Raw genomic sequence first — 25,068 nt, forward strand, 5'->3', positions numbered from 1 at the left:
CCAAAGTGGCACATGGAGTAATTGACCTTGTAAATCTTTTACAGGGATGTTCAGAACAATATTCCACAGAAAACATTTTATTGGTGATTGAAGACAAAATAAAGTACACAAGTCTCTCCTCCAACTTCTAAGAAGGAAAATACAACACTGAAATGGGAGTATTCAGTAAGAACTTTCTCTACTCTAGAGCTCTGAAGGAGACCTACACAAGACCCATGGAACAGAATTCATGCAGATGGACAACATGAAACATAAAACTAAAGAATTTGAATACCACTCATGTAAACGGTGTATAACTAAAGAGTTAAAAAAGAAATCCAATTCTGACTTCTCACTGTTGTTTCTACATTGAAGAAATACGCTGGCTGTTGGTGGAAGAAGCTATTTGGATGGCTCTTTGTCCTTGTTATTATTTATAAAATTGGGATTAAAAAGTCTGGTTCAGGGGCGCCTGGCCGGCTCAGCCTGTTGAGCGTGCAGCTCTTGATCTTGGAGTCATGAGTTCAAGCCCTACATTGAGCAGAGAGATTACTTAACAAAAAATCTTTTCTTAAATAAGAAATCTGGTTCAGGATGCTCAAAGATTTAATTGCACCTTTTACAATTAAAAGAAAATTTGGCTGAAAGGATTCATTTGCTCAGTTTATTTGCTAACAGTCAAAGTAGTAATCTTCAGTCTGGATGGAAAACAAAATATCAATAAATCAACAAAACATATAAACTTTCCCTAATGAGATGTGGTTAATAAAAATGGTCGGCTACAATAATGAATTTACTAAAACACAGCCAATTTTAATCTTTCCTTGTGATCTCTATCCTTACCGTTTATTTTGCTATTGCACTTTTGTCTGAAACCTTAAAAATCTGCTTTTTAAAATTAGGTCTCTAATTTTGCAAGAAAACTGCATTTCACATTATTAATTTCATTAGTGGAATTTTCCTATAAATAAGTGCAAAACATTTGGAGGATGCATGTATGAGTGTTGGTTACTATACTAGCAAATGTCAAAGCAATTACTTTTTAAAAAAAGCCTAAAATTTTTGATACTTTGAAAAACCTAGTGTACCAGCTATCATATAGCTCTCTAAATACTGTGGCAGAAAAATCACGTAAATATTAAGGCACCGTTGTGGACATTAGGAGGCCATTTTAGTAGAAATTCCTGATACGTTCTACACGGGTCTGTTTTTAATCTCATGTAATTTAGTACAGTACGCAGTTTATGAAAAGAAATATATCGAAAGAGGCATAAGAGTTACTAGTATGAGAAGAAAGAAATCTGCATCCCCAGAACAAGTCAAAGGCGCACATTAAGTTACTTCAATAAAAACGCAACTCGGCCAGCCAATTTATGCTGCACTCCTTAAAATCACATTAGGCTCTCATGGCTCCATGGAAGACCTGAAAGATCCACTTAACCAAATTAATCTCTCTGAAAGAAATCTTTGAACAATTATTTCAGCCGAATTCCTGTTCATACGGACCTACACAGATGGCTTGTTTTACTGGGGACTCAACAGCTTAGAACTATGCAGCCAGTCCAAGGCAGAGTGTTACTCTGGCTGATAAGATTTGAACTGATAGTGAAAAAACAGTAACATCCCCATCTAATGAGAAAAAAAAAAACTTGCTGATGAAACAAAATATATTTTATTTCAATGCTCCTAGCACACAAGGGCCCCGAAAGGCCATGGATTTGCACACGGAAGGCTCAGCACCCACAGCTGAAGCACAGGCGGGCAAGTCGGCAGTGGCCACTAGCACACCAGCCCCTGTCGCATTTGTATGATTTGGAGTAAGGCCGCCTGCACGTCCTCGTCCATGTGGCCCTTGGGAGAGAGAAGAAAGGGAGAGACGTTTTATGTCACCTTCATTGACACGAGGATTCTATTAGGCCTAAATGGTTGTGATTCACCACATGCTAAAGCCTCACCATTGTAGTGATATTCTGAAGGATTTATTGGAAAAGCAACAGAGCTCTGTGATGGAAATGTAAAAAGTCAATCTAAAAGAAGGGCAGACCAGCTGCTCTTAACACGTATTATCAGAAGACAGATGGACAAACTTTTCTCCTTCTCTCTTTTTTAATAATGGCTCAGATGATATGGGTAGAGTAAGTTCCAAGTGAGCAAAGTCAACTACAGGTTAAGTTTTTTCCCTGCTTCTGCTGAGAGATGTTCTTGTGATTAGAAAAGTAACTGGTGGGAAAGCTCCCATACTTCTATTTTTATCCTAAGTAAGATCACATGTATTATTTTGCAACTTGCCATTTTACCTAATGTCACAGAAGTCCTTCCTAAGCTATTTCCCTAAGTATTTTAAGTTGCGGATACTATCCCACTGTACAAATGAATCATACTTTCTTTACTTGGACCCCCAAATGATGGGCATTTAAGGTGTTTCCTATCTTTATGGGCAGATTCCTAGAGAATAAATCACTGGGTCAAAAAGCAGATTCCACTGCTAATTTGCAAAGCACTACAAATTTCCCTCTGCAGGCACTGTAACAATTTACCCTCCCACTGACAGGGTGGAAATGCCAATTTCCCACAATGCCTTCGCCAACTCTACAGACGATCATCTTGTTTCCTATCTGCCAATCCCAGAGGTGAAAAAATGGCACCTCGCTGTTCATCTGCAGTTCCCCCATCACCAATGAGGTTGAGATCCTTTTATATAAATGTTAGTCATCTATATTTAGGAAGAAACATTTTGAACTTCAAAAGATGGCAAGAGGCAGATTAAATGCGAGTCAGTATGGTGGACTTACAACACCCTCTGCCCCTTTTTCTTTGCTTGGACATTTGAAGAGGCTTCAGCTTAACACTTCCCATTAAAATAAAAAGATTTTGTGCTTCCAAAATCCGTTTCTAGAAGAGTGGGATGTTGAAATTTCAAACAGTAGCCATGGTTGACTAAACTGAATTTCTTAGTTAATTTTATGATGCCAGAAGGCAAGGCAATTTCTGATGCCAGTGGTTTTTGTTATGTTTCACTAGGAGTCAGTAGGATTTCAGCTTTTGGAAGCATACATTATACAGCGTTGAAAAGCTCGGCAATTCGTGGAGTCTTTCAATGAGAGTGTGCTCTTCCTCCCTGGGCTAATATCAGATCTGCATGAGTTCTTTTCATCCACATCTTCCACATCTGTCTACCATTTCCCTCCTAAAGTTCCCACTAAACTTTAAGATCTTTTATTTGGATTAATACCACACAGTACTATAAATGTATTTTCTCTTTCTCTGATTTTCTTAGTAACACTGTCTTTCCTCTAGCTTCTCATCATAAGAATATTTAGTAAATTTAACATACCAAAGAGATGTGAATTGACTGTTTATACTATTGGTGAAGCTTCCAGTCACAGGTCTAGCCAGACTATGAGTCATCAGATTTGGGGGAAATCAAGAGTTCCACACAGATTTTTGACTGTGCAGAGTCAGTGCCCCTACGTCCCGCTGTCCAAGGTCAACTGTACAAACATTTAAATCCCAGCTTGCCTTTTAGCTCCTCAGAAGAGAGTGGCCAAACTCTCTCATCACACCATTCATTCTTTCACATTTGTTTCCCCTCATCTCCTACAGAAAAGGAGGGCTTCCTGAGTTACGAATTTGATACTGTAAAGTTTCTTCCTTTTTATTATTTTACCTAGTTCTTTTTATTAAAAAATGACTTACTTGGAAGCTTTCTGTCAACACCCCCCCTTTTTTTGTTTTAAACAGTGTCGCCTGATACTTCAAATCCTCAACACTTCCTACTGTAGCTCACCTGCCATTCTAACATTGCCTCTTTTAGTACATCTTCCTGAAAAAGCTACTCCGAGAATTCTGGAGACGGCCGGGTCCTTAGGGCTTCCACAGAGCATCAAGTACGGTATTCTTCCCATGCTGAGCAGCTTCTCCGTGTGATTTCCTTTTCTCGAAAAGGAGCCATTTCATCACACCCCCAGAGAAGGGAATTCTTAATCGTATACTTCACTGAGTTTAAGCCACAATAAATTAATATTATTGATAATTTCCAAAGAGAGCTGGGTTTTTTTCTTACCTCGCTACAACTCTGTGCATACCTTGTCATTTTTTGTGCTTTTACAGTTCCCCACATTTCAAAGAAATACTCCTGAACCAAGAAGCAGGGGGGCCGGCTGTACGCTCTTGCGCTGACAGACAGGTAGGGGTGGCCCCCAGCTAGCGATACCCCTACCATGTGCTGCCGTCGTATGTTGCCAAACTGTCTACGAAATGAGTGACAAGCAGATGGAGAGAACACTAAATTTAAGATGTTGTGTTATCATAGAGCTTTGTAAATTTTTCCGGGAGATACACAAGCCATGATTTTTAAAAACCCACAATTATTTTTAAATAAGCATATGGGACACAACTCCTTTACACAGCAATGACTTTCACGTACATTTACTTGAAAATAAAAAAACAGATCTTCTCTGAAGTGGGGATTAAGGAGAGCACGTGTTGGGTTGAGCACCGGGTGATGTGGACAATTGGTGAATCGCTACATCGTATGCCTGCAACTAACACAACGCGGGATGTCGACGACATTGGAATTTAAAAAAATAAAAGGATCTTTATAAATTAAAAAAAAAAAAAACACAACGGTATCTTTGCCAGAGGAGAAATTGCTCTTTACCTGCGCGGCACTAAGAAGATGAGTCCGATAAATTGCAATTACCTCCTGGTGCTGCCTGTCAGCGTCCTAGAAATGTGGAAAGACGGACAGATCAGAATATCAGCCGTCACGTTCTCAAACACACGAAGGCTTGGGACAACGCCATCTTCAGGCCTGACACTACAAAACGGCAATATTATTAAAGTGCTCTTGCCAGTCCTGTGACACCCTGCACCCACCAGACGCAAAACTTCATAGCATTAACAATCGTGTAAACTTCCCTAACATTCTTAGTGAAAGCAAGGCCGTGTGTCCTAGCTAACATGAAATTACTGCCTTAGTTCACATCTAATGCCACAAAATTATCCAGACACTTAACTTATACTTGGGATTATTGCAAAAGCTTCCCATCTTGTCTCCCGTCTCTAGATGTTATTCCCTATCATGCTTCCAAGATTAAAGTAGCTCTTTTCTCGAATCACGTCTGGCTTGAAGAGCTTGGGAGAAACCTCATTACGTATAAAAGAGCATCCAAACTCCTCAGCTTGCTTCTCGACGGCCTGCAGCATCTAGCCACAAATACAGTCTCCACTACCAGCCAGGGCGATCAGCTCCGTGGGTACGCAGTCCGCACTCCACCTCCACGCCCTTCTTCATACTATTTCCCTGGCCTGGAAGATTCTCTATTTTCCATTCTCCTACCAAACAAAACACCAACCATCTTACAAGTCCAGGCCGGTGTTCCCGCCTGTTGGCCTACCTCCTATCATACCAGTAATCTTTCCTTCCTGTGAATTCCTATCCCTTACAGTCGGGGACCTTATTCTCAATTCCCTATTTGACATTTTTTTTGTCTTGTTAATTCACCTTTCATGGATCTAAATGTTGCCTAATTACCTAGAACTCCTGGGGACAAAACCTGTGTACTCTCTGTATCCCTGACAGTGTCATGAACATAATAATAAATAAGAAACAAATATTTTCCATTATTGAGGGGACTACCATGTCCTTTTGATAAGATTCAAATCAATAATCTGTCATCATCACTCTGCAGGCCGGTGGTTTTAATAAATAAACACAAAAGATCTTTCTTCTATTTAAAAATAACTCATAACCAATTCCTATAAAAGACGAAATTTTTAGCAACAATTTACATTTGACTGGTCTATGTTTTACTTAGCATTTCCATGTATATTATCTCATTTGTGATTTAAAAAGCAAACAAATAAGTAATTAGTTCTTATTATTCCACTGTATGGATACAGAAGCCAAGGATTAAGGGGAATGTTCTACGTCACTTGCTTTAAGTGGCTGGGTTTAGAACTCAGCTCCTGTGTTCAGTTTCTCAATCCAGTTGTTTTCCTTTTTTTTTCCCCCCAGTATTTACTTATTTTGGGGAAAGCAGGGGAGGGGCAGAGAGAAGGGGACAGAGGATCTGAAGCAGGCTCTGCTCTGACAGGCTGATAGCAGGGAGCCCAATGTGGGGCTTGAACTGACAAACTGCAAAATGATGACCTGGGCTGAAGGAGGACGCTCAACCGACTGAGCCACCCAGACGCCCTGGTGGCTTTCTCTAATATAGACAGGAAATACATACATGCATATAGGATACCTAGGTGGCTTTACGATTTCCAGGTGTTTTTTTAATTTAACTATCTAAGGGTATAAGGTATAATACCAGAGAGATGCCTACCTTTATTCATAAGTATACAATACTTTAAAAACTTCCCCTAGTTTAGTGGGCCGATATTTTAAAGAGTGAGCTGCAGGGGCGCCTGGGTGGCTCAGTCGGTTAAGCGTCCAACTTCGGCCCAGGTCATGATCTCACGGTTTGTGGGTTTGAGTCCCACGTCGGGCTCTGTGTTGACAGATCAGAGCCTAGAGCCTGCTTCAGATTCTGTGTCTCCTTTTCTTTCTGCCCCTCCCCCATTCATGCTCTGTTTCTGTCTCAATAATAAATAAAAACATAAAAAAAATTTAAAGAGTGTGCTGCAGCTGGGAAGGCACCACGGGAGCTGGCCAGTCTCAGGATTGAATCCTAGCTGTGTGTCCACGGACATCAAGTATTTTCTTCTTTGTTTCATTAAGAAACAGGGGTGTGTCCGACTTGGGCTCAGGTCATGATCTTGCAGTTCGTGGGTTCAAGCCCTGTGTTGGGCTCTGTGCTGACAGCTCAGAGCCTGGAGCCCGCTTCAGATTCTGTGTCTCCCTCTCTCTCTGACCCTCTGCCACTTGTGCTCTGTCTCTCTTGGTCTCAAAAATAAATTTAAAAAATATATAAAATATATATATATTAAAAGTTTTATATATATATATAAAGTTAAAAAAAAAAGAATCAAAGGGTGGGGGGTGAAACTTTACAGGGCCATGATGAAAGTAAAGGCTAGTGCATGCAAAATGTTCAGGGAAGCACCTGGCATACAGTGGGCACCGAATACACCACTACCATCGCTGTTCCTTTTGACAACAGTGATTATGCTCCTGGACCTTGGCACAGCCATGAATCAACCTGATCGCTACACGACCTTTCACAAGCCCACGAACACAGCCCCACACGTTTGGCATGGAGCCCTCCCAGGCCAGGGCACTCACAGCCAGCTGCTGCTGGAGGGCGGTCACTTTGCCCTGTAGGGTATCAATGAGCTGGCTCTGTCTCCTGCTGGGGCTCCCGCTCTGGCAGGTGAGCTGTGAAAGGCCACTGAGGGCCTGCTTCAGCCTTTCCACATCGTTAAGCAGTTCGGTTATCTGATAAACAAAGAGAAAAGGTTTGGGAAAGACCTACATTATTCACTTAGGCGATTCTAGTGAACCTCTTAACACCCAAATCACTCCCCGAGGAACAAAATTTATCTTTATACCCCAGAACATTGAGAAATGAATACCATCAAGATGGTTATCAACAGGAAATATATGATATAATGTAATTTCTTAAAATTCCTCTCAGTAAATTCCTTGTAAAAGCACTACCAAATTGAGGATAAATATATATCCTAAGGTCTGAGTTTTCGTATTCTTAATATTTAAGTACCTGTGAAAGTTGACACATCATTTTCTAGGTTGTCTAAAACATAGGACCTTTATGGGGCACTCCCTCCAACAAAGTTTGAAAAGAGAGCACGGTTCATATAAGTCTAGCACCAACCTGTGTGCCTTGCTCATTTCCAGAAGGTATGATTTTAGACTACTTTATCTTAAAGTGGGAAAAAAAATCAGGAGGCTTTATTTCAAGTCACACAGATCTGGTATTTATTAGCTATGTGAGCTAATTTCCTTTATTTTCATGAGCTTTAGGTCCCTTGTCAGTGTAAGAAATAAGTTCTTTCATAGTTAAGAAAATCAAATGCGGGGTGACTGGGTAGCTCAGTCAGTTGAGCGTTTGGCTTTTGATTTCAGCTTGCATCATGATCTCATGGTTTGTGAGTTCGAGCCCCGTGTCAGGCTCTGCACTGATAGTGCATAGCCTGTTTCGGATTCTGTCCCTATCTCTCTGCCCCTACCCTGCTTACACTCATGCTCTCTCTCTTTCTCTCAAAATAAATAAACATTTTTAAAAAATCAAATGCAATCATAAATATATGCCTGGTACATAGCATGTGCTCAATAAATGACAATTACTGTAACCAGTGATTAATAACTTGCTATTATAAGCATATACTATTATATTCCTAACCACCCTCTGAACAAGCTGTGAGCATTCAAGTTCTGGGTCATGCGAGCAGATGGATCAGAAGGCTACTGCTGCACTTCTCCACTGGGCAGGGCTAGGGATGTGTCTGCTCATATTTGCCACTGTATCCCCAGAACTGACCACAGCACCTGGCACAGAGAAGACATTTAGTAATCACTCACTGAACTGATAAAAATGCACCCAATCTCCCTGATTCCTCATCTTCACAGTACACACTTTATTAGGCCAACCACCAGTTTCGAAAATACTGAAAGCACCTACTGTGTAAACTGCCATGAGAATGAATGAGAAGAAAAGGTTAAGTTGCAAACGTGATCTTAATACCTGGTTGAGAAGATCAGCATCTAAGTCTGACAGAGTTAGTATATTCATTTTAAACGATGGCGACGCTAACATTTCAGAAGCGGGAACAGTTTACTGGAGGCTAGATTGCAGAATGAAGGCTTTGGGAGGGGGGCTAAGTGTGGACGTGGGCGTTAAGGAACGTGTAGGACTTGACTCGGCAGAAAGGAGAAGCAGGACATTCTGGGTGAGGAGACCAGTCTGCACAAAGCGAGGACAGAACGTGCACAGAACCGGAGGGCTCGGTTACTGGTGTGGGTGAATGCCAAGATCAAGTCTGGGGAGCTTCCCAGGTCCTTCGTTTCTTGTGACCCGGAAACATAGCTTTCTTCCTCCTCTGCCTGAATCACCCTTCAGGGAACCCTAAAACCCACTGGATTTTGACCACTTATGAGGCAAGTGAACCTAAGATCTCCTCATCCTTCCTCTGCTCTTGGCTATGCCAGTTGAGGAAACCAGAGGAGAAATGCTTTGATTTGTATGACTTTACGATTTTCTCAGTTCTGAATCTTTTGGCATCAGAAAGGTGGCCTTCAGTGGTCACGTAGCTACTGCTTCTGTAAACCTGTCTTGTGGGACGCTGTGGGAAAGGGCCCTGTGCCACTTGGGCAGTTCTGCTCTGGGGCTTCCGGTGCAAAGCCGTGCCACCTGCACGGTGCCTACCTTATTATCTTTCGCTTCGATTTGTTTGGCAGATTCCTGTATCCTTTTCTGTAACTCTGTGATTGTCGTCAAGGACTTATCACACCGCTCCTGCTGGTCCTTGATTTCTTGTTCAATGCTGAAGTGTAGTAATTCCTTCTCATCTTTTGCAGAGAGTTGCTTCCTTTGGGCATGTAAAACCTCCTCACAGGCTTCTTCGTACTTTCTATTCAGATTGGCCAACTTTTCATTTAGGTTGGAAATCTGGGTCTCCAAATCGCTTTTTGTGGCTTGGTATTTAGACAAATCAACCACCTCTCTCGTCTCTAATTTCTTTAATGCTCGTTTAGTATTCTGAACCTCGGATTGGAGTTTGGAGACCTCCTGGGTTTTGGTTTGGCTTTCTTCTTCCTTTTCCCTCAAGCTCGCCTTTATGAGCCCCACTTCCTTCTCAAATGCTTCCTTAATCTGCAAATGCTCTGCCAAGGGCACCGACGACTTCTTCTGGTTCTCCAGCATCTGATGCAGCGTGGCCACTGTCTGCTGCTCTTGCTCGTAACATCTCTGCTTATTCTTCAGCTCTTCCTTGAGATTCTCGATTGTGCCATTAAGAGACTTTTTCAGGGCCTCAACCTGTTCCATCGGAACGTGTTGCTTTTGCAGGAGGGTCTGCGCTGCAAGAAGTTCAGAAGTCTGCCTGGCATTTTCGTCGACCAGCTTCTCTTGCTCGGTCTTTACCTCTGTGTACTTCTGCAGCAGGTCTTTGAACTGTCTGTTTAGCTCTTCTGCTTTTCTGCTTAGTGCCCTTTCTGTTTCACGAGAGCTCTCAATGAGAACATTCTTATCCTGCAAATCCTTCTCAAGAGTGAAGATCTCCTTCTTCAACTTATCATTCTCCTGCCTGCACTTCCTGGCCTCTTCTTCTCTGACATGGTATTTTCGCGTCTGCTCGGATAACTGTTCTTTTAGTTCTTTCTCTGTAGCTTTAAATTTTCTCTCACACTCTTCGAAGCGGATGATGGGGGCGTATTTGAGCTTGATGCACTCTTGGATTGTGTCAAGCTCCTTCTTCTGGGCTTTGATCTCGGCATGCAGCGTCACGATCTCCTCTTGGCCCTTTTTGTAGTTGGCCAGGATTTCCGCGCTCTCGTCTTGCAGCCGCTTCATGCTCTGACTCGCGGCACCCATCTTGTCCTCGTGCTCTAGGAGGCTGATGTACTCGGCTTTCATCTGGGCCTGAGTGTTCACCAGGGTTCTTTCGAGTAGCTCATTCTCCTCTTTTGCTTTCGCAAATTCCCGATTGAGGTCCTCGATTTTTTTCCTCGCATCTACTAATTCTCTGTTCGTCTTATCTAGTGTGCCACTCAAGGCGGTTTTAATCTCCTCATGGGTTTGAGCTGGCACATACTGAGTGCTCAGGGTCTTTTTCAAGGTCATGTTTTCAGACATGAGTGCCTGTGTTTTCTCTTGGTCTTCACCACGTTTTTTATGAAGCTCAGAGAGCTGTTGCCTGAGGTCGGCAACGCTGGATTTCAGAGCCGTGACCTCCTTCTGGTGTCTCTCCGGAGGCACAAACGTGGTTTCAAGGCGGCTGACATTCTTACTCAAATGGTCATTCTCCAGCAGCAGTTTCTCCATCGCCACCTTCTGCTCTGTGTACTTCTGGGTCACGTCTGCGAGCTGTCTGTTCAGCTCCCCGACAACAGCATCATGTGACTTCTTCATGTCTTCGCTTGCTTGTAAAGGAACGTAGTGACTTTTCATTTCACTTGTTAAGTTATGCACTTGCTGGCTCAGGAGCTGGTTATCCAGATAGACCTTTTCAACGTCCTTTTGCAACGCCTGATTTTTCGACGTGAGTTCGGTGACCTTCTTCGTCAGTTCTCCTGCCCTGTGCTCCAGCCTGCTCTTGAGCTGCTCGTGCTCCTCCGGTTTGACGTGCTGAGCAAGCTTGGCCTTACAGTTCTCCAGTTCTCTCTTCAACTGTCTGACGTCCGTAAGCGATTTTTCATGCTCTCTTTCCATTTCTCCTATTCTTTTGGCCTTCTCATTGACTTCACTTGATAACAAGTTCTTCATGCTTTCAAATTTTTCTGTCGGAACGGAAAGGGCCAACTTTGCCAACAGCTCTTTTACCTGGCCTTCAGTCTCCGTGAGCCTCCTTCCTTTCTTGTCTCGCTCTGTTTCACACATACTGAAGTCCCTCTGCAGTCGCTTGTTCTCCTCCACCAGCTTGCCTTCGTCCCTCTTCAGCTCTTCCACTAGCATCTCGCTCTGTCTGATCTGGTTTCGCAGCTTCCCCACTTCTGCGGACGCGCCCTCGTATTTTGCTCTCATGTCTTTCAACTGGTCCTTCAGCTCCTCGGTGAGCCTGTGGTTCCCCACGGCTGCTTCACTCGTCAGGTGCTCTTTCAGGGCGAGAAAATGTGTCTGCATTTGTTTTACTTTACCTTCCGACTCATACATTCTCTTCTGCACGTCTTTTAACGCATCTTCTAACTGCTTGATCTGCTCATCTGAGTCCTCCTTGATCCGTTCACATTCTAAGGCTAAAGCTTTGCATTCAGCCACCTTGTGTGCCAGTTCATTCTGGAGCTTGAGTCGGTCTTGTTTTGCTGAATCGCAGAAATTTCTCATTGTCTCTAACTCTTTCTTTAAAACGTCATTTTCAGAGTATGAGGTTTGATTGGGTAACGACAGCTCCAGTGGTCTTAACATAGACCTGCTTTGCATGTGGGCCGGCACACCTGGGGACGTGCACTGAAAGGGGAAACAAACAAAAAGTGATACTAATCACAAGAGCCTAAAGGAGACATTTACTTATTTGCCAAACTTCTACGTTCCCACAACATCAGGAGTCAAGGGGTTTTCAGACTAGTGTACTGGAAAAGTACACTACTGATTTTTGAGGTAAGAAAACCAGTTTTGCGTACAATTCCCTTAACAGGTTCTCAGGCAGTGATCCTTCGAGAAAGTCTATTCACTGTAAAGTGAACTTCTGGCAGAACAAAGAAGGAAAGTAGTTGTGGCCTCTGGGGACTATTTCCTCGTCCCTTCTCCATTCACAACAGCTAACCATAAGTGATATCAACTTTATCAAAACACGTCTATGACTTCTATGCTTTATGGTACATAATGTGCTTAGAACTTCCAATTCTGAAGAAAGTCCTCAAAACCCTTGAGTAAAAACAAGGGCTTTTGTGGCAATTTTAAAGCCACAAATAATTTCATAGAAAGATATATATTATTTACCTTCTAATAAGATATATCATTTCTGAATATCCTTGTTCACTCTGATGTAATGTTCTTTAAATTATAAAAATACCACCAAAATAAACACGGCCAGTGTGAGTTGTCCAGAGAATATTAGTTAACTCACAAAAAACAAAGCAGTTTTCTTCTCTCAAGTAGGATAAACTAGAACTTAGCATATGGTCTCAGCACAAAATTTTACTGACATCTTATTATAAGAGTTGACACAAAAGAGAAGTATAATTAAACTTCTCATGAAATAGATCATAAACAGAACATGTAACCGTGAAAGACTAAATTCAATTATTTTACTTTTTCCCATACAGCCTGTTACAGTAGGGTCTTTACAAGTTTAACTCATCGATAAAAGCTATGTGCGGTGAATACATTCCGCCCTTTTAACAGGCAGGTTTTGCCACTGTTCAGTTAAATCTACACTGTCTTGCCCTGCATCAAGAAGAAAATTGACAACATAAACTAATTTCTCAGTCTTTAGTTTGCTTTTAAATTTACCTTTCAATTTACCGGTGATCTTTAGACTGAGACTACTATAACTTACCAATTCCTTACACAGCTTTACAATTTCCTTACTTGTTTTCTTACAATCAAACACTTATCTACTCTTCAATACTTCTCAGATGATATCCATTTTCTCAACTTAGAATCTTAGAATTTTCTAGCTTAAAGTGATCTGAGACAATTCCAAGGCTAACTCATCCTGCCTATATGTGAGTCTTTAAACACCCAAATACTTATCAGTTCAGTCCATGGGAAGTGCTGAAAATGGAAACTGGTATCTACTGGAAGCTGTATAAACAAGTAAGAATATCAGACAACGCGACCTCTTGGAAGCCTTCCGTCTTCTGAGGTGAATTTCCAACATGCAGAATATATATTTGAATGCCAGGAAAAATACATCTCAAAGCCAAAAGAAATGACTTCTGAATTATTTGTAGTTGGCTTCCCTTTTCTATGGGCAACAATGAAGAGTTAACTGAACACAGTTAAAGGCTTACTATCAAAGACAATGAACTTGTACTTCAAACCTCTATTTAAGCTACTGTCATCAAACCACTCTAGAGGGCACCAGAAACAGTGATATCGGCTTTTATGAAACTCAGAACACCAAGAACAGCTTTTCTTTGAAAATGAAGACCTTATTCAATGTATCGATACTTGATAAATATGCAATGCAGTTTTCCTCTTTTTAAAAAGTTACAAATATTTTTAATTAAAAAAGAATTACCTGTGAATCTGCCATGTACATTTGACCCTGTTTGAGAAGCATATCTTCTTTTCCTACATAAATCCAAATAATTGAGATCTTAATTGAAATATTCATACCCAAGTAGACTAAGAATTAACCTGGTGTTATCCCTCCTCTCCTATTCAAACTAAAGAAAAGCAGGAGTTAAAACATAAAATTATCCTTGTTCTAAAATATCCCTGTTTTTCTTTCTTTTTTCTATACACTTAAGGGAAGTATCTGTATTCTTTTGAGTAGATACTAAGTTGGTTTTTAGAAATATGTAAGATTGTTAGACTAAATAAGCTACATGATTGTTATAAAATATGTATCATAATCAGTTAAAATAAAAATGGTGTTCTTTACAATTTATGGGATAAACATTACTACTGTGCTTTAGCTAAAGAATAGTTTAATATTCACTAGGAAGCAAAAAGTGGATTTTCTTGAGAACTTATTTAGAACTAGCAAACAACACACCAAAGTTAATACTAAGTACGTATACTCTTAAGCAAGAAATAACTATTTATGTCACTTCTCATTTTAAGATGTTTCCCTACATTGAGGCTATATCCAGAGATTTCTCCAAATCAGAAAACTACGTTATGTTTCTTTAATAAAAAACAAGCTCCAAATATCACAAGATAAATGTCTACTAAACGACAAGGCAAGTTTGGTAATGTACACAATATCCAATTTAAAAATGCAAGTGGCTAAGGAAAACCAGAGCCTCAGGATGAACCACCATTTATGTTGGAGGCTAGAGCAGTGGTCTTAACCTCTTCCTGCGTAGAAGTGTTGAGGCATAACACGCAAGTACCTGAACTTTCGCAGCAAGAAGGGCATACACAGTTAGATCAAATAAACTGATGTAAACACTCTCCCTTGTTTGACCTAGGTGATCGGTAATGACAATCCACACTTCCATACTTACGGTTACTGAAATGACTTCCTGATCCTAAATGATCACTCTGAAATCAGAAGCATAAATTAAAATTTTAGGGGAATATTGCTTCGCTGCGTTAAATTCTGTTATCTACTTTACTTCTAAATGGTCCAATCATTAAAACCACATTTTCAACACTTCTTGTTTCTCCTGAGTATTACTCTACTTTAAAACCACAAAAAAGACACGGCACTAGCAACAATTAGAGAGATCAGTTGGGAATAAACTACTTTGCTAAGCATTTTAATAAAAGCAGCCAAGTGTTTCAAGAAAAAATTTTATTGCTCAAAAGAAAAAAAACAAAACAAAAACGAGCCCCAAATGAACTAAAACAACTTTGAACGCATGCTCTTTCCTGCTGCTCTGCTTCAAAATGGAGAAAGCCACATGTGCGTCCAATACTCGCTGGGAACCCCTACCTCGCCACCTGTGAGATACGAGTGTACCCTCGTTTTTCAGAATTTCTAAAATACAGAATGCTTTAGAAGACAAAAGGAGACAGCAGGAAATGAAACTGAGGCACAGACCTACACACAATTAGGGTTATAAATCCATCAATGTGTCGGTTAGGAAAAGGAGAATAAAAGAGACATTTTTAGACACCCTGAAGTGTATTTGAATTGCTCCTTTTTTATCAAGTCAGAATCTAACATATAAATTAAAGATACAAAGCTGTAAAATTCAAGAGTAAAGATACACAGATGTTAAATTCAACCAAGGAAGTGAAAGGCCTGTACTCTGAAAACTATAAAACTTTGATGACAGAAATTGAAGATTACACAAATAAATGGAAAGATATTCTGCACTCACAGACTTGAGAAATTAATACTGTTAAAATGTCCATACTACCTTGGGGCTCCTGGGTGGCTCAGTCAGTTAAACGTCGACTCTTGATTTTGGCTCAGGTCATGATCTCATGGTTCATGGGATCGAGCCCCACTAATAGTGCAGAGCCTGCTTGGGATTCTCTCTCTCTCTCTCTCTCTCTCTGCGCCTTCCCTAGCCTGTGTGCACATACTCTCCCTCTCACACACACAAAATAAAAGGTTGTCAGAGGTTAAGCCTCTGACTTTGGCTCAGGTCAGATCTCACATTCGTGGGTTTGAGCCCTGTGTCAGGCTCTGTGCTGACAGCTAGCTCAGAGCCTGGAGCCTGCTTCTGGTTCTGTGTCTCCTTCTCTCTCTGCCCCTCCCCCTCTCATGCTCTGTCTCACTCTGTATCAAAAATAAATAAAACATTAAAAAAAAAAAATTAAAAATGTCCAAACTGCCCCAAGTAGTCTACAGATTCAATATAATGCCTATAAAAATACCAACAGCATTTTTCACAGAAATGGAATAAATAATAGTAAAATCTGAATGGAACTACAAAGACCTCAAATGGCCCAAGCAATCTTGAGAAAGAACAAAGCTGGAAGTATCACAATCCCATGTTTCAAGATAAACTACAAAGCTATAGTAACCAAAACAGTAGGTACTGACCCAAAAACAGACACATAGATCAACAGAACAGAAGAAAGAGCCCAGGAATAAACCCGTGCTCATACAGTCAGTTAATCTAGGGCAAAGGAGGCAAGTATATACAATGGAGAAAAGACAGTCTCTCAAACAAAAGGTGCTGCGAGAACTGGACAGCTACATGCAGAAGAATGAAACTGGACCACTTTCTCACACCGTACACACAAATAAACTCAGAACAGATGAAAGACCTAAATGTGAGATGTGAAATCATAAAACTCATGGAAGAAAACACAGACAGTAAGCTCGTTGACATCAGCCACAACAACACTTTCTAGATAGGTCTTTGGCAAAGGAAACAAAGCAAAAATAAGTTACTGGGACCACATCAAAGTAAAAAGCCTTTGCACAGTGAAGGAAACTATCAACAAAATATAAAAGCCACCCAGTGAATGGGAGAAGATATCTGTAAATCATGTATCATACAGCTGATAAGGAACTCCTATCCAAAATATAAGAAGAATTTATACAAGTCAACCCTCCTTTAAATTGGGTTATCTGAACCCAACTTAAAAAATAGGCAGAAGACCTCAACAGATATTTTTCCAAAGAAGACATACAGATGGCCAACAGATACATGAAATGATGCTCAATATCACTAATCATCATGGAAATGCAATTGAAATCACAATGAGATATCACCTCACACCTGTCATAATGACCAGTATCAGAAAAAAGTAACAAGGGTTCGCGAGGATGTGGAGAAAAAAAGAGAACACTTGTGCTCTGTTGGTAGGAATGTAAACCGGTGCGGCCACTATGAAAAACAGTAGGGAGTTTCCTCAAAAAATTAAGAATAGAAATACACTGTATGATCCAGTAACTCCACTACTGGATAGTTTACCCAGAGGAAACAAAAACACTAATTTGAAATGATATATTCACTGGGTACAATAGCCAAAGTGTGGGAGCAACCCAAGCGTCCATCTAGAGATGAATGGATACGGAAGACGTGGCATATGTGCACACAAAAACACACAAAGAACTATTTGCCATTTGCAAAACATGGATGGACCTCAAGGGTATTACGCTAATAAGTGAGCCAGAGAAAGACAAATACGCTTATATGTGAAATCCCAAAAACAAAACCAATGAACAAACAAACAAAAAGCAGAAACAGATCCATACATTTAGAGAACAATATTATGGTTGCCAGAGGGCAGAAGGCAGGGGAATGGGCAAAAGAGAGGAAGAGGAGTAGGAGACACAGGCTTCTAGCTGTGGAATGAAGAAGTCATGTGTCGTAACCCAATGGGGATAAAAGGCACAGTATAGGGACCAGTGCTGCAATAGTGTTGTATGGTGACAGATGGGAACTACGCTTGTGGTGAGCACAGCATAACGTACAGAGCTGTCAAATTACTGAGTTGTACACTTGAAACTAATGTCACAATCTATGTCAACTATTTTCGATTCAAAAAGCGATGTGCGGATGTAGTTCATCTTTGTGTATCTGTGTGTATTAGCACTAATGTGACCACAATTAAAATGTGATCACAATAGGTGGTCCATAGTTCTATAAATTAATGGCACCTCCACTAATCCCTAGGACCCCAAGGGTATGGAAAGATGTCTGTAACTTAGTTAAGCTCTTTGTTCTATATAATATTAAATACTAGAGTTTGTAGTAGTTGCTAAATGGGCTTATACATGTCAGGGTTGGGGAAGGCCTATACACATAAGAAGGTCAAAAAACGTAGTTTGGGTTTAATACTTTTACTGATTACTCAAATAAAAACAAACAGATGAGCAGTAACATAAAATTAGTCTCATTCTTAAAATACCCATATTGTTTCACATGTTTTCTATAAACATAAGGGAATTGCCCACATAGTATATATACGTACAATGCAGCATTTCTGTTGGCAGTTTATGAGAAACGTTTAGTATATGAGAGGACATGGCACTAGATAGTCAATATTTATAAATAATGCATTCTTAGTTTTCAATGGCTGCTTTCACAAATACTGGGTCCCACATAAAGTGGACCCTCTAATTTTCTTTTTGAAAGTTAAACTCATTTCTAGCATAAAAAGTCATCAAAATGAATACATATTGACTAGAGAAAATGTCCCCACTGTAATACGTGCAAAAGTTACAAAACGATATTCCCACCTGTTGGTTGAATGTGTATGTAACCCAAAGTTATGCACAAAGCAAGTTCTCGAAGGAGATCAGTCAGGTACTAAGTGCTGGGAATATAAGTGTGTTTGTTTATTTCCTGCTTTTAGTTTATATTTTGGCAGTTTTCTAAAATAAATTACATCTTGTTTTTAGAAGAAAAAAGTGTGTTGTTTTTCTATAAAAATTATAACCTTACTAAAAATTACAGACTTGACTCCAAGTTTGTCTAAAGCTACAGAAAAAATGTGCTAGGTCTGAAGATGTGAGAATCTGCTCCTAGAAGAAAATATAAAAACGGTATCCAATCATAGGGATCCAACTTTGATGAATACTTAAACAATCCTACACTCACAACGGTATTTTCTCCTTTAAGCCATTCTGAGGATAAAACTAGTCAGGCTGTCTGGGTTCAAGTTCTAGCCCTGCCACTTGCCATTTATCGAGCTCCTCCATGCCTCAGTCTCCTCGCTTACAAAGTGGAGATAAAAGTAAAATCTACCATACGGAGTCGATGTGTTCCGGAAATGCATGTGAAGTGCACGGGGCAGTTCTGGCACATGGTTGGTGCTGTGAAATGTTGGCTATTATGAGCTTCACTATTAACCTTAAAAACAAACATCTCCAAATGTGAAAGACAGAAGCCAGTAGGCTACTTCTAAATTAGCCTCTAAACCTGTACTTCTGAATAATCTTCAGGATTCAGCAAATGTGCTTTTATTTTTTTAAATGTATTAAGGCATAAAATACATGAATTAAGTGAACAGAGCAATAAGTTTCTGCATATGCGCGCCCTGTGTAATCACAACCCAGATCTAGAACACTCCCCGCATCCCTAGAAGCTTCTTCATGCCCCTCATCAGTAACCCCACACCAAAAGGTGGCCACTACTCTGGCCTCAATCACTACAGATTCATTTTCTCTGATTCCGAATTTCAAACATTAAAAAAAAAAAAAAAGAATCAGACGCTTAACCAAATTTCATAAAATTGGAATCATGAAGTATGCACTCTCTGTGTCTGATGTCTTTTGTGCAACATTTTGTCTGTGAGATTCATCCATTTCATTACACTTTTTCACAGCTTCATGCATCTTTTTCATTTACAAAGACAAAAATTACTTTTGCTATGTACTTTGGAGTTCTATTCCCCAGTCAAGATAAAGGGTTCACACTGAATGAGCCACCTTCTTCAGAGACCCCAGTGCTGACCATTTATAAAATTTCTGTCGTGGCCTTTCAAAACAAACCTGTGCAGTTAGAAGTCAGGACAATGGTCACTGTTGGTGCAAGAAGTACGGGGAGTGACAGGAAGCAAGAATGAGGGGGCTTCTAGGGACTGGAGAAGTTCTGTTTCTTGATCTCGCTGGGTTTGACTTATGAAAGCTCTTCAACCTATATACACTTTAACATGTACTTTATAATGTATACTGTATTTCAACAGTTTTTTTTTTAAATCATGACTTTGGAAAAACTAAGAGCTAACTGATCCAAGTGAAGTTGAGTAAATGATCAGAGACTTATTAAGACACCACTCTCACCCCAGTGTTCTACTCACTGCATACACACACAGAATCCTGTCCGAGATAATTCTGGAAAGACACTATTCATTTATGACACCGTTATCATCACCATCATCATCCGTGCAGATTTACAGGTAAAAGTGTGAAGTGTTGGAAAGGTGAAGACGGACAGAGAGGAGAGCTAGGGGAGAGACACCGGGATGGAAGTGAAAGCCAGACACACGCTGGTCAATGTCAGCGGTCTCGTTTGCCCTTGACGACAACTCTGTGGAGACAGGGACAAACCCCCCACTTTGCGAAAGCGACAGCAAGCTCAGAGACTTGAAATGAACTACCTGAGGTTGCACAATAAGAGAAAAGTGATCATTCAGTGTAAGTCTGACTCCGAGCACCTTATCACTGCCCATTATGCGTTTTATGCAATAATTTGGTTAAGCTTTCTATACCTCAAAATATTTAAATCTATTTTTCAGAGCCTCAATAGTTCTCAGGCTTTCTTCATGCTGCTTTTCTCTGGCTGCCAAAAGGGACTTCAGCTTTTCCTTCTGAAACAGAAAGGAATAAATACAGAGCAAAATCATTCTGTGCTTGAACCCGGCTTAAAAATGTGTTTCAGAAAATGTGAATTACAATTACTTTAATTATTTTTTAGTATTTTTAACTATTAGTAGAGCTGAAAATTTCTACAAGGACACTAACATATAATATATACCAACAATGCTGTGAAAACTTCAAAGGTCTGTTGTTTCAATTCTTACTATTTTCAGATATTTTATTTGTAATGTTTAGAACTTGACATCTTTTCATAGTAAGTTTCTTTCACAGAAAATGAGGCATTCAGAGGCAATAACAACAAAACGTTTATGATAACGCGCGCTACTGTGCTCAGATGGTATTTTTACAGTCACTGTCGGTTTTGTTTTCCCCTTTAAGCAATAACCAGAAAGAGAATCCTCATCCCCATCTCCGTTCAAGATTCAAACGTCTCCTGCAGTATCATCTTCCATTTACATGACAGTTTATATCTTTAAAGTAAAATGTATCATCCTACCTCACTTTCCAGATCATCGGCAACCATTACTTCCTAAATTTAAAAAGGAGAAATGGATTTTCATTATTAAAAGGCATCACCTTGGCGAGGATCTTTTTAAAAGACTGGCACGGGTCCTTCGGATCGGGAACCAGGACAGAAGCAGCACGCGTCTCTAGGCGGCCGTTTCTGTGGCCTGAGCTCTCACTCCCTCCTCTCGCTGACCAGGCTCATGCACTGTGACTCTTCTGAGAATCCATCAGTGATCAACTCCTACTTACTCCCCTTCCTCACGTCTTTTGTCTGCACCTTCCTCTCCAATCCCAGGGCTCCAACCACAGTTCAGAGCTTTGCTCTTACCATATACTGACAGTATTCTCTGTTCCTGTATGTGACACTGAAAGTTTCCTGTAAAGATCCCAGTAAGATACAGGGCAAGGACCTGGTTGAACCTCCTTTAGCATCCAGCACCATGACTTAATGTGACAGGCGATCATTAAGGATTTCTTATCAAGGAGGATTACTGGGAGTAAAGCATTTTAAGTTTTTTAGGTGACGTAAATTATTTACCTCATTCAGCTGTAGTTGTAAACCGTTGACTTTATCCAGTAATATTCTCTGTTCTTGCTGAATTTTTCTCAACCTCTCTTTCAAATCTTCATTTTCAAACTCCAGATCCTTAAAGGGTAAAGATAACAGGTGCTAGACTGGCCTTTAAAGAGCAATTATTATGGAAGAAAAATTTAAAAGCAGTTTGCTATCATGTGCAGATGTCTACGTATATAAAACAGCTTTCAGTTCAAAGATACGATGGTTTCGATGACACTTAAATGATTAAACTTTACAGATCAGAAGTCACACACTGGCACACTCACTGTGCTTCGCAGACGCCATGGTTTGTTTTTTTTTAATTTTACAAACTGAAGCCCTGTGGCAACCCTGCACTGAGCAAGCCCATCGGCATCAGTTTTCCAACAGCCTTTGCTCACTTTGTGTCTGTGTGTCACATTTTGGTAACTCAACGTTTGGAACTTCTGAATCATTATTGTATTTGTTACGGGGGCCTGTGCTTGGTGACCCTGGAGGATACTGTAACTGTCTCGGGGCAGCAGGGACTGTGTCGATCTCGGAGGACAAACAAACAGTGTGTGTTCTGACTGCTCTACCCACTGGCGTTCCTCCATCTCTCTCCTTCTCCTCAGGCCACCCTCTTCCCAGAGACACAACAATATTGAAATTAGGCCAATTAACAACCCTACAGTAGCCTCTACTGGCTCAAGTGAAAGGAAGAATCACACGTCTCTCACCTTAAATCAAAAGCTAAAAATGTTGATGCTTGAGAGAGGCATGCCAGAAGCTGAGAAAGGCTCAAAGCTGGGTCTCCGGCACCAGTTAGCCACGTTGTGAATGCAATGGAAAAGTTCGTGAAGGAAAAAGGCTACTCCAGTGAACGTATGAATGATATGAAGGCAAAACAGACTTACTGCTATGTGAAGGAAGTTTTAGCGGTCTGGATAGAAGATCAAACCAGAGCCATCCATGACATTCCCTTAAGCCGAATCCAGAGCAAGGCCCTAACTCACCTCAATTCTGTGAAGGCTGCTCAAACAGCACCCACGCTGCAGTCCCTGGATCAAGGAGGAGTACTTTCAACTTCCAAGGCTTATTAGTTAAGAAATATATGTTGGGGGCACCTGGGTGGCTCAGTTGGTTAGGTGTCTGCCTTTGGCTCAGATCATGATCTTGTGGTTTGGGAGCTCGAACCCCACATGGGGCTCTCTGTTGTCGGTGCAGAGACCACTTCAGATCCTCTGACTCTCTCCCCCCCCCCCTCTCTGTTCCTCCCACTCACCCCTCCGCTTGCTCTCTCTCTCTCAAAAATAAATTTAAAAAATTTTTAATAAAAAGGTACATTTTGTATGGCTGCCTTAGATAGAGATTCTTCTGATGGATCTGGGCAAAGTAAACTGAAAACCTTCTGGAAAAGATTCCCCTTGCTAGATGCTGTTAAGAACACTTGTGATGAATGGGAAGAGGTCAAAATATCAACATGAACAGGAGTTTGTTAGAAGGGGACTCCAGCCCTCCTGGAGGACTTTGAGGGGATTGAGGCTGCAGGGAGTAACTGCCCATGTGCTGCAAACAGCAAGGAAATTCGAGTTAGAAGTAGAGCCCAGGCATGGGACTGAATTCCATGGTAAAACTAATGACTTGAGAAGTTGTTTTTTGTGGATGAGCAAAGAAAGTGGTTTCCTGAGACGGAATCTACTTCTGGTGAAGATACTGGAAAGATGATTGACATAACAACAAAGGATTTAGAATATGAATGACATAAACTTAGTTGATAGAGCAGCAGCAGGGTTTGAAAGGACCAGCTCCAATTTTTTAAAAAGTTCATTTCTTTATTTTGGGGAGGAAGGGAGGGGGGGAGAGAGAGAGAAAGAGAGAGAGAGAGAGAGAGAGAGAGAGCGCGGGAGGGGGGAGGGAGGGAAGGAGGGAGAAAGCAGGGGAGGGGCAGAAAGAGGATCCTAAGCAGGCTCCAGGCTGCCAGCATGGAGCCCGACATGGGCCTGGTGAGTTTTATATATAATGCTACCTCACACTTAACAAGCTATAGTAAAATGCAAAAATAACTTTTATATATACTGGGAAACTAAAACGTTAACTTGACTCACATTCTTGCAATATTTGCTTTGCTGCAATGTTCGCTTTATTGTGATGATCTGGGGCTGAGAAGTGCCTGTGCACTCCAGCACTATGCTATCTAATTAATACGAGTGTATACAACACAGCAACCCATCGTGATTCTAATAAGTACAAAATAAAAGAATCACCTGGAAATAGAAAATAGAAGAATATGCCATTTTAACTTCTGCTTAACACTCCTCAAATTCATGAGACTGTTCTAATGCTTTTGGTAAACAGATTATTATTATTAATTCAGTGCTCTGACAACATATTGAAATGTCCAATTTAGGCCTACAGTTCACTTCCTTAATACTACACAATAAACTGTGAAAGCCCAAATAAAGTGCTATTGTTTTATTATATGGAAAACAACTATACAGTTTATGTTTTAATGGTGTTTCAGTCATAAAATTAACCATTTAATTATGGAAGCTTCCTCCGACATTAATCCACATAGTAATTATTTTTTGAACACTTTGATGAACATAAAGTTAACAAATGATTTTTTAAATCAAAGTTAAAAATACCTGCATTAAACAAAAGTAAATATTTATTTATATTAAAACCATCATTTTTAATCACAGTATTTAATTTTGTACTCATCCTTGAAAATAAATACAAATTTGGTATTTATGGCCCCAACAGATATGTTTAAATCAATAAAAAATGATATAAGGTTGTTCAATCATTTGCTTCCTAATACATATTAAAACAATACTTTCTGCCAGATGATACACCCCAAACATTCATATCCAGTCAATTCTTTTACAAGAGATGGTAAGAAAACAGAATCACAAAACATACCAGGGTGCCCTTCTTTTCCCCGCTCATTTTTCCCCCGTTTCTTGGGCCTTCTCCTCACCTGACCCCACTACAAACAACACTAGAATTTTCCACAAAGGAAGACACCACTCGTTTCTTTTTACCTGAATGTTTTGATGTCCCCTCTGACCTGACTTCATATTGACTTCATCTAGCACGTGCGGCAGATTCCACTTGGGTGAAACATAAGAGAACACGGGTTAGCAAGTATGAAAACACAGATAGGGACATTTTCCTCAGGAGGCAAGATCTCCAATCAGCGACCTGCAGCTTATCCAACACGAAATTTTGCTGTGCATGACACAAGGTGGCAGTGTTTGCACTTAAAACTGCAAATGGGTGGCATCTTTAAGTTTTAAACAACTCAGTGATCATTTATTTTAAAATATGTAACAAAATTTAAAATCAGAATTGTTAAGGGTTTATTTTAATTAAAGCCACCAAGATTTAAAAAGTAGGATTCATAACATTAACATTGCATTATAAGGCATCATCAACCATTACAAAGGAACAATCCAGTATTTAAAACGAAGGAGGGGGGAGTTACATTAATGTTGAAATGCTATATGGAAATTATTCATTTCCCTAAGCACTGATAAGATAAAATATCAAAGGGTGTGGGAAGAAAGAGATGG

General features: G+C 40.4%; 1 protein-coding gene across 2 annotated transcripts in view; it reads right to left on the bottom strand.

The window, feature by feature from the left end:
- Positions 1-1,663: 1,663 nt before the first annotated feature.
- UACA (uveal autoantigen with coiled-coil domains and ankyrin repeats) overlaps positions 1,664-25,068 on the bottom strand; it is a 44,854-nt gene continuing 21,449 nt past the window's right edge. The window contains exons 9-19 of one of the 2 annotated variants that reach the window (XR_003913372.1): positions 24,538-24,606; positions 21,494-21,601; positions 20,945-20,977; positions 20,340-20,438; positions 14,723-14,759; positions 13,789-13,841; positions 9,312-12,050; positions 7,211-7,363; positions 4,640-4,705; positions 3,767-3,975; positions 1,743-1,830 (exon numbers count right to left, since the gene is read on the bottom strand). Coding sequence is in view for 1 of the 2 variants with exons in the window: in XM_029951975.1 (XP_029807835.1) it covers positions 1,759-1,830; positions 4,640-4,705; positions 7,211-7,363; positions 9,312-12,050; positions 13,789-13,841; positions 14,723-14,759; positions 20,340-20,438; positions 20,945-20,977; positions 21,494-21,601; positions 24,538-24,606 (3,429 nt within the window). In the remaining variant the exon portion in view is untranslated. Of the gene's footprint in view, positions 1,831-3,766; positions 3,976-4,639; positions 4,706-7,210; positions 7,364-9,311; positions 12,051-13,788; positions 13,842-14,722; positions 14,760-20,339; positions 20,439-20,944; positions 20,978-21,493; positions 21,602-24,537; positions 24,607-25,068 lie in introns of both variants that reach the window. The other variant, XM_029951975.1, reaches the window with a different exon arrangement.

The sequence above is a fragment of the Suricata suricatta genome, chromosome 9, assembly GCF_006229205.1.
Source record: "Suricata suricatta isolate VVHF042 chromosome 9, meerkat_22Aug2017_6uvM2_HiC, whole genome shotgun sequence".
Classification (NCBI taxonomy): Eukaryota; Metazoa; Chordata; class Mammalia; order Carnivora; family Herpestidae; genus Suricata; species Suricata suricatta.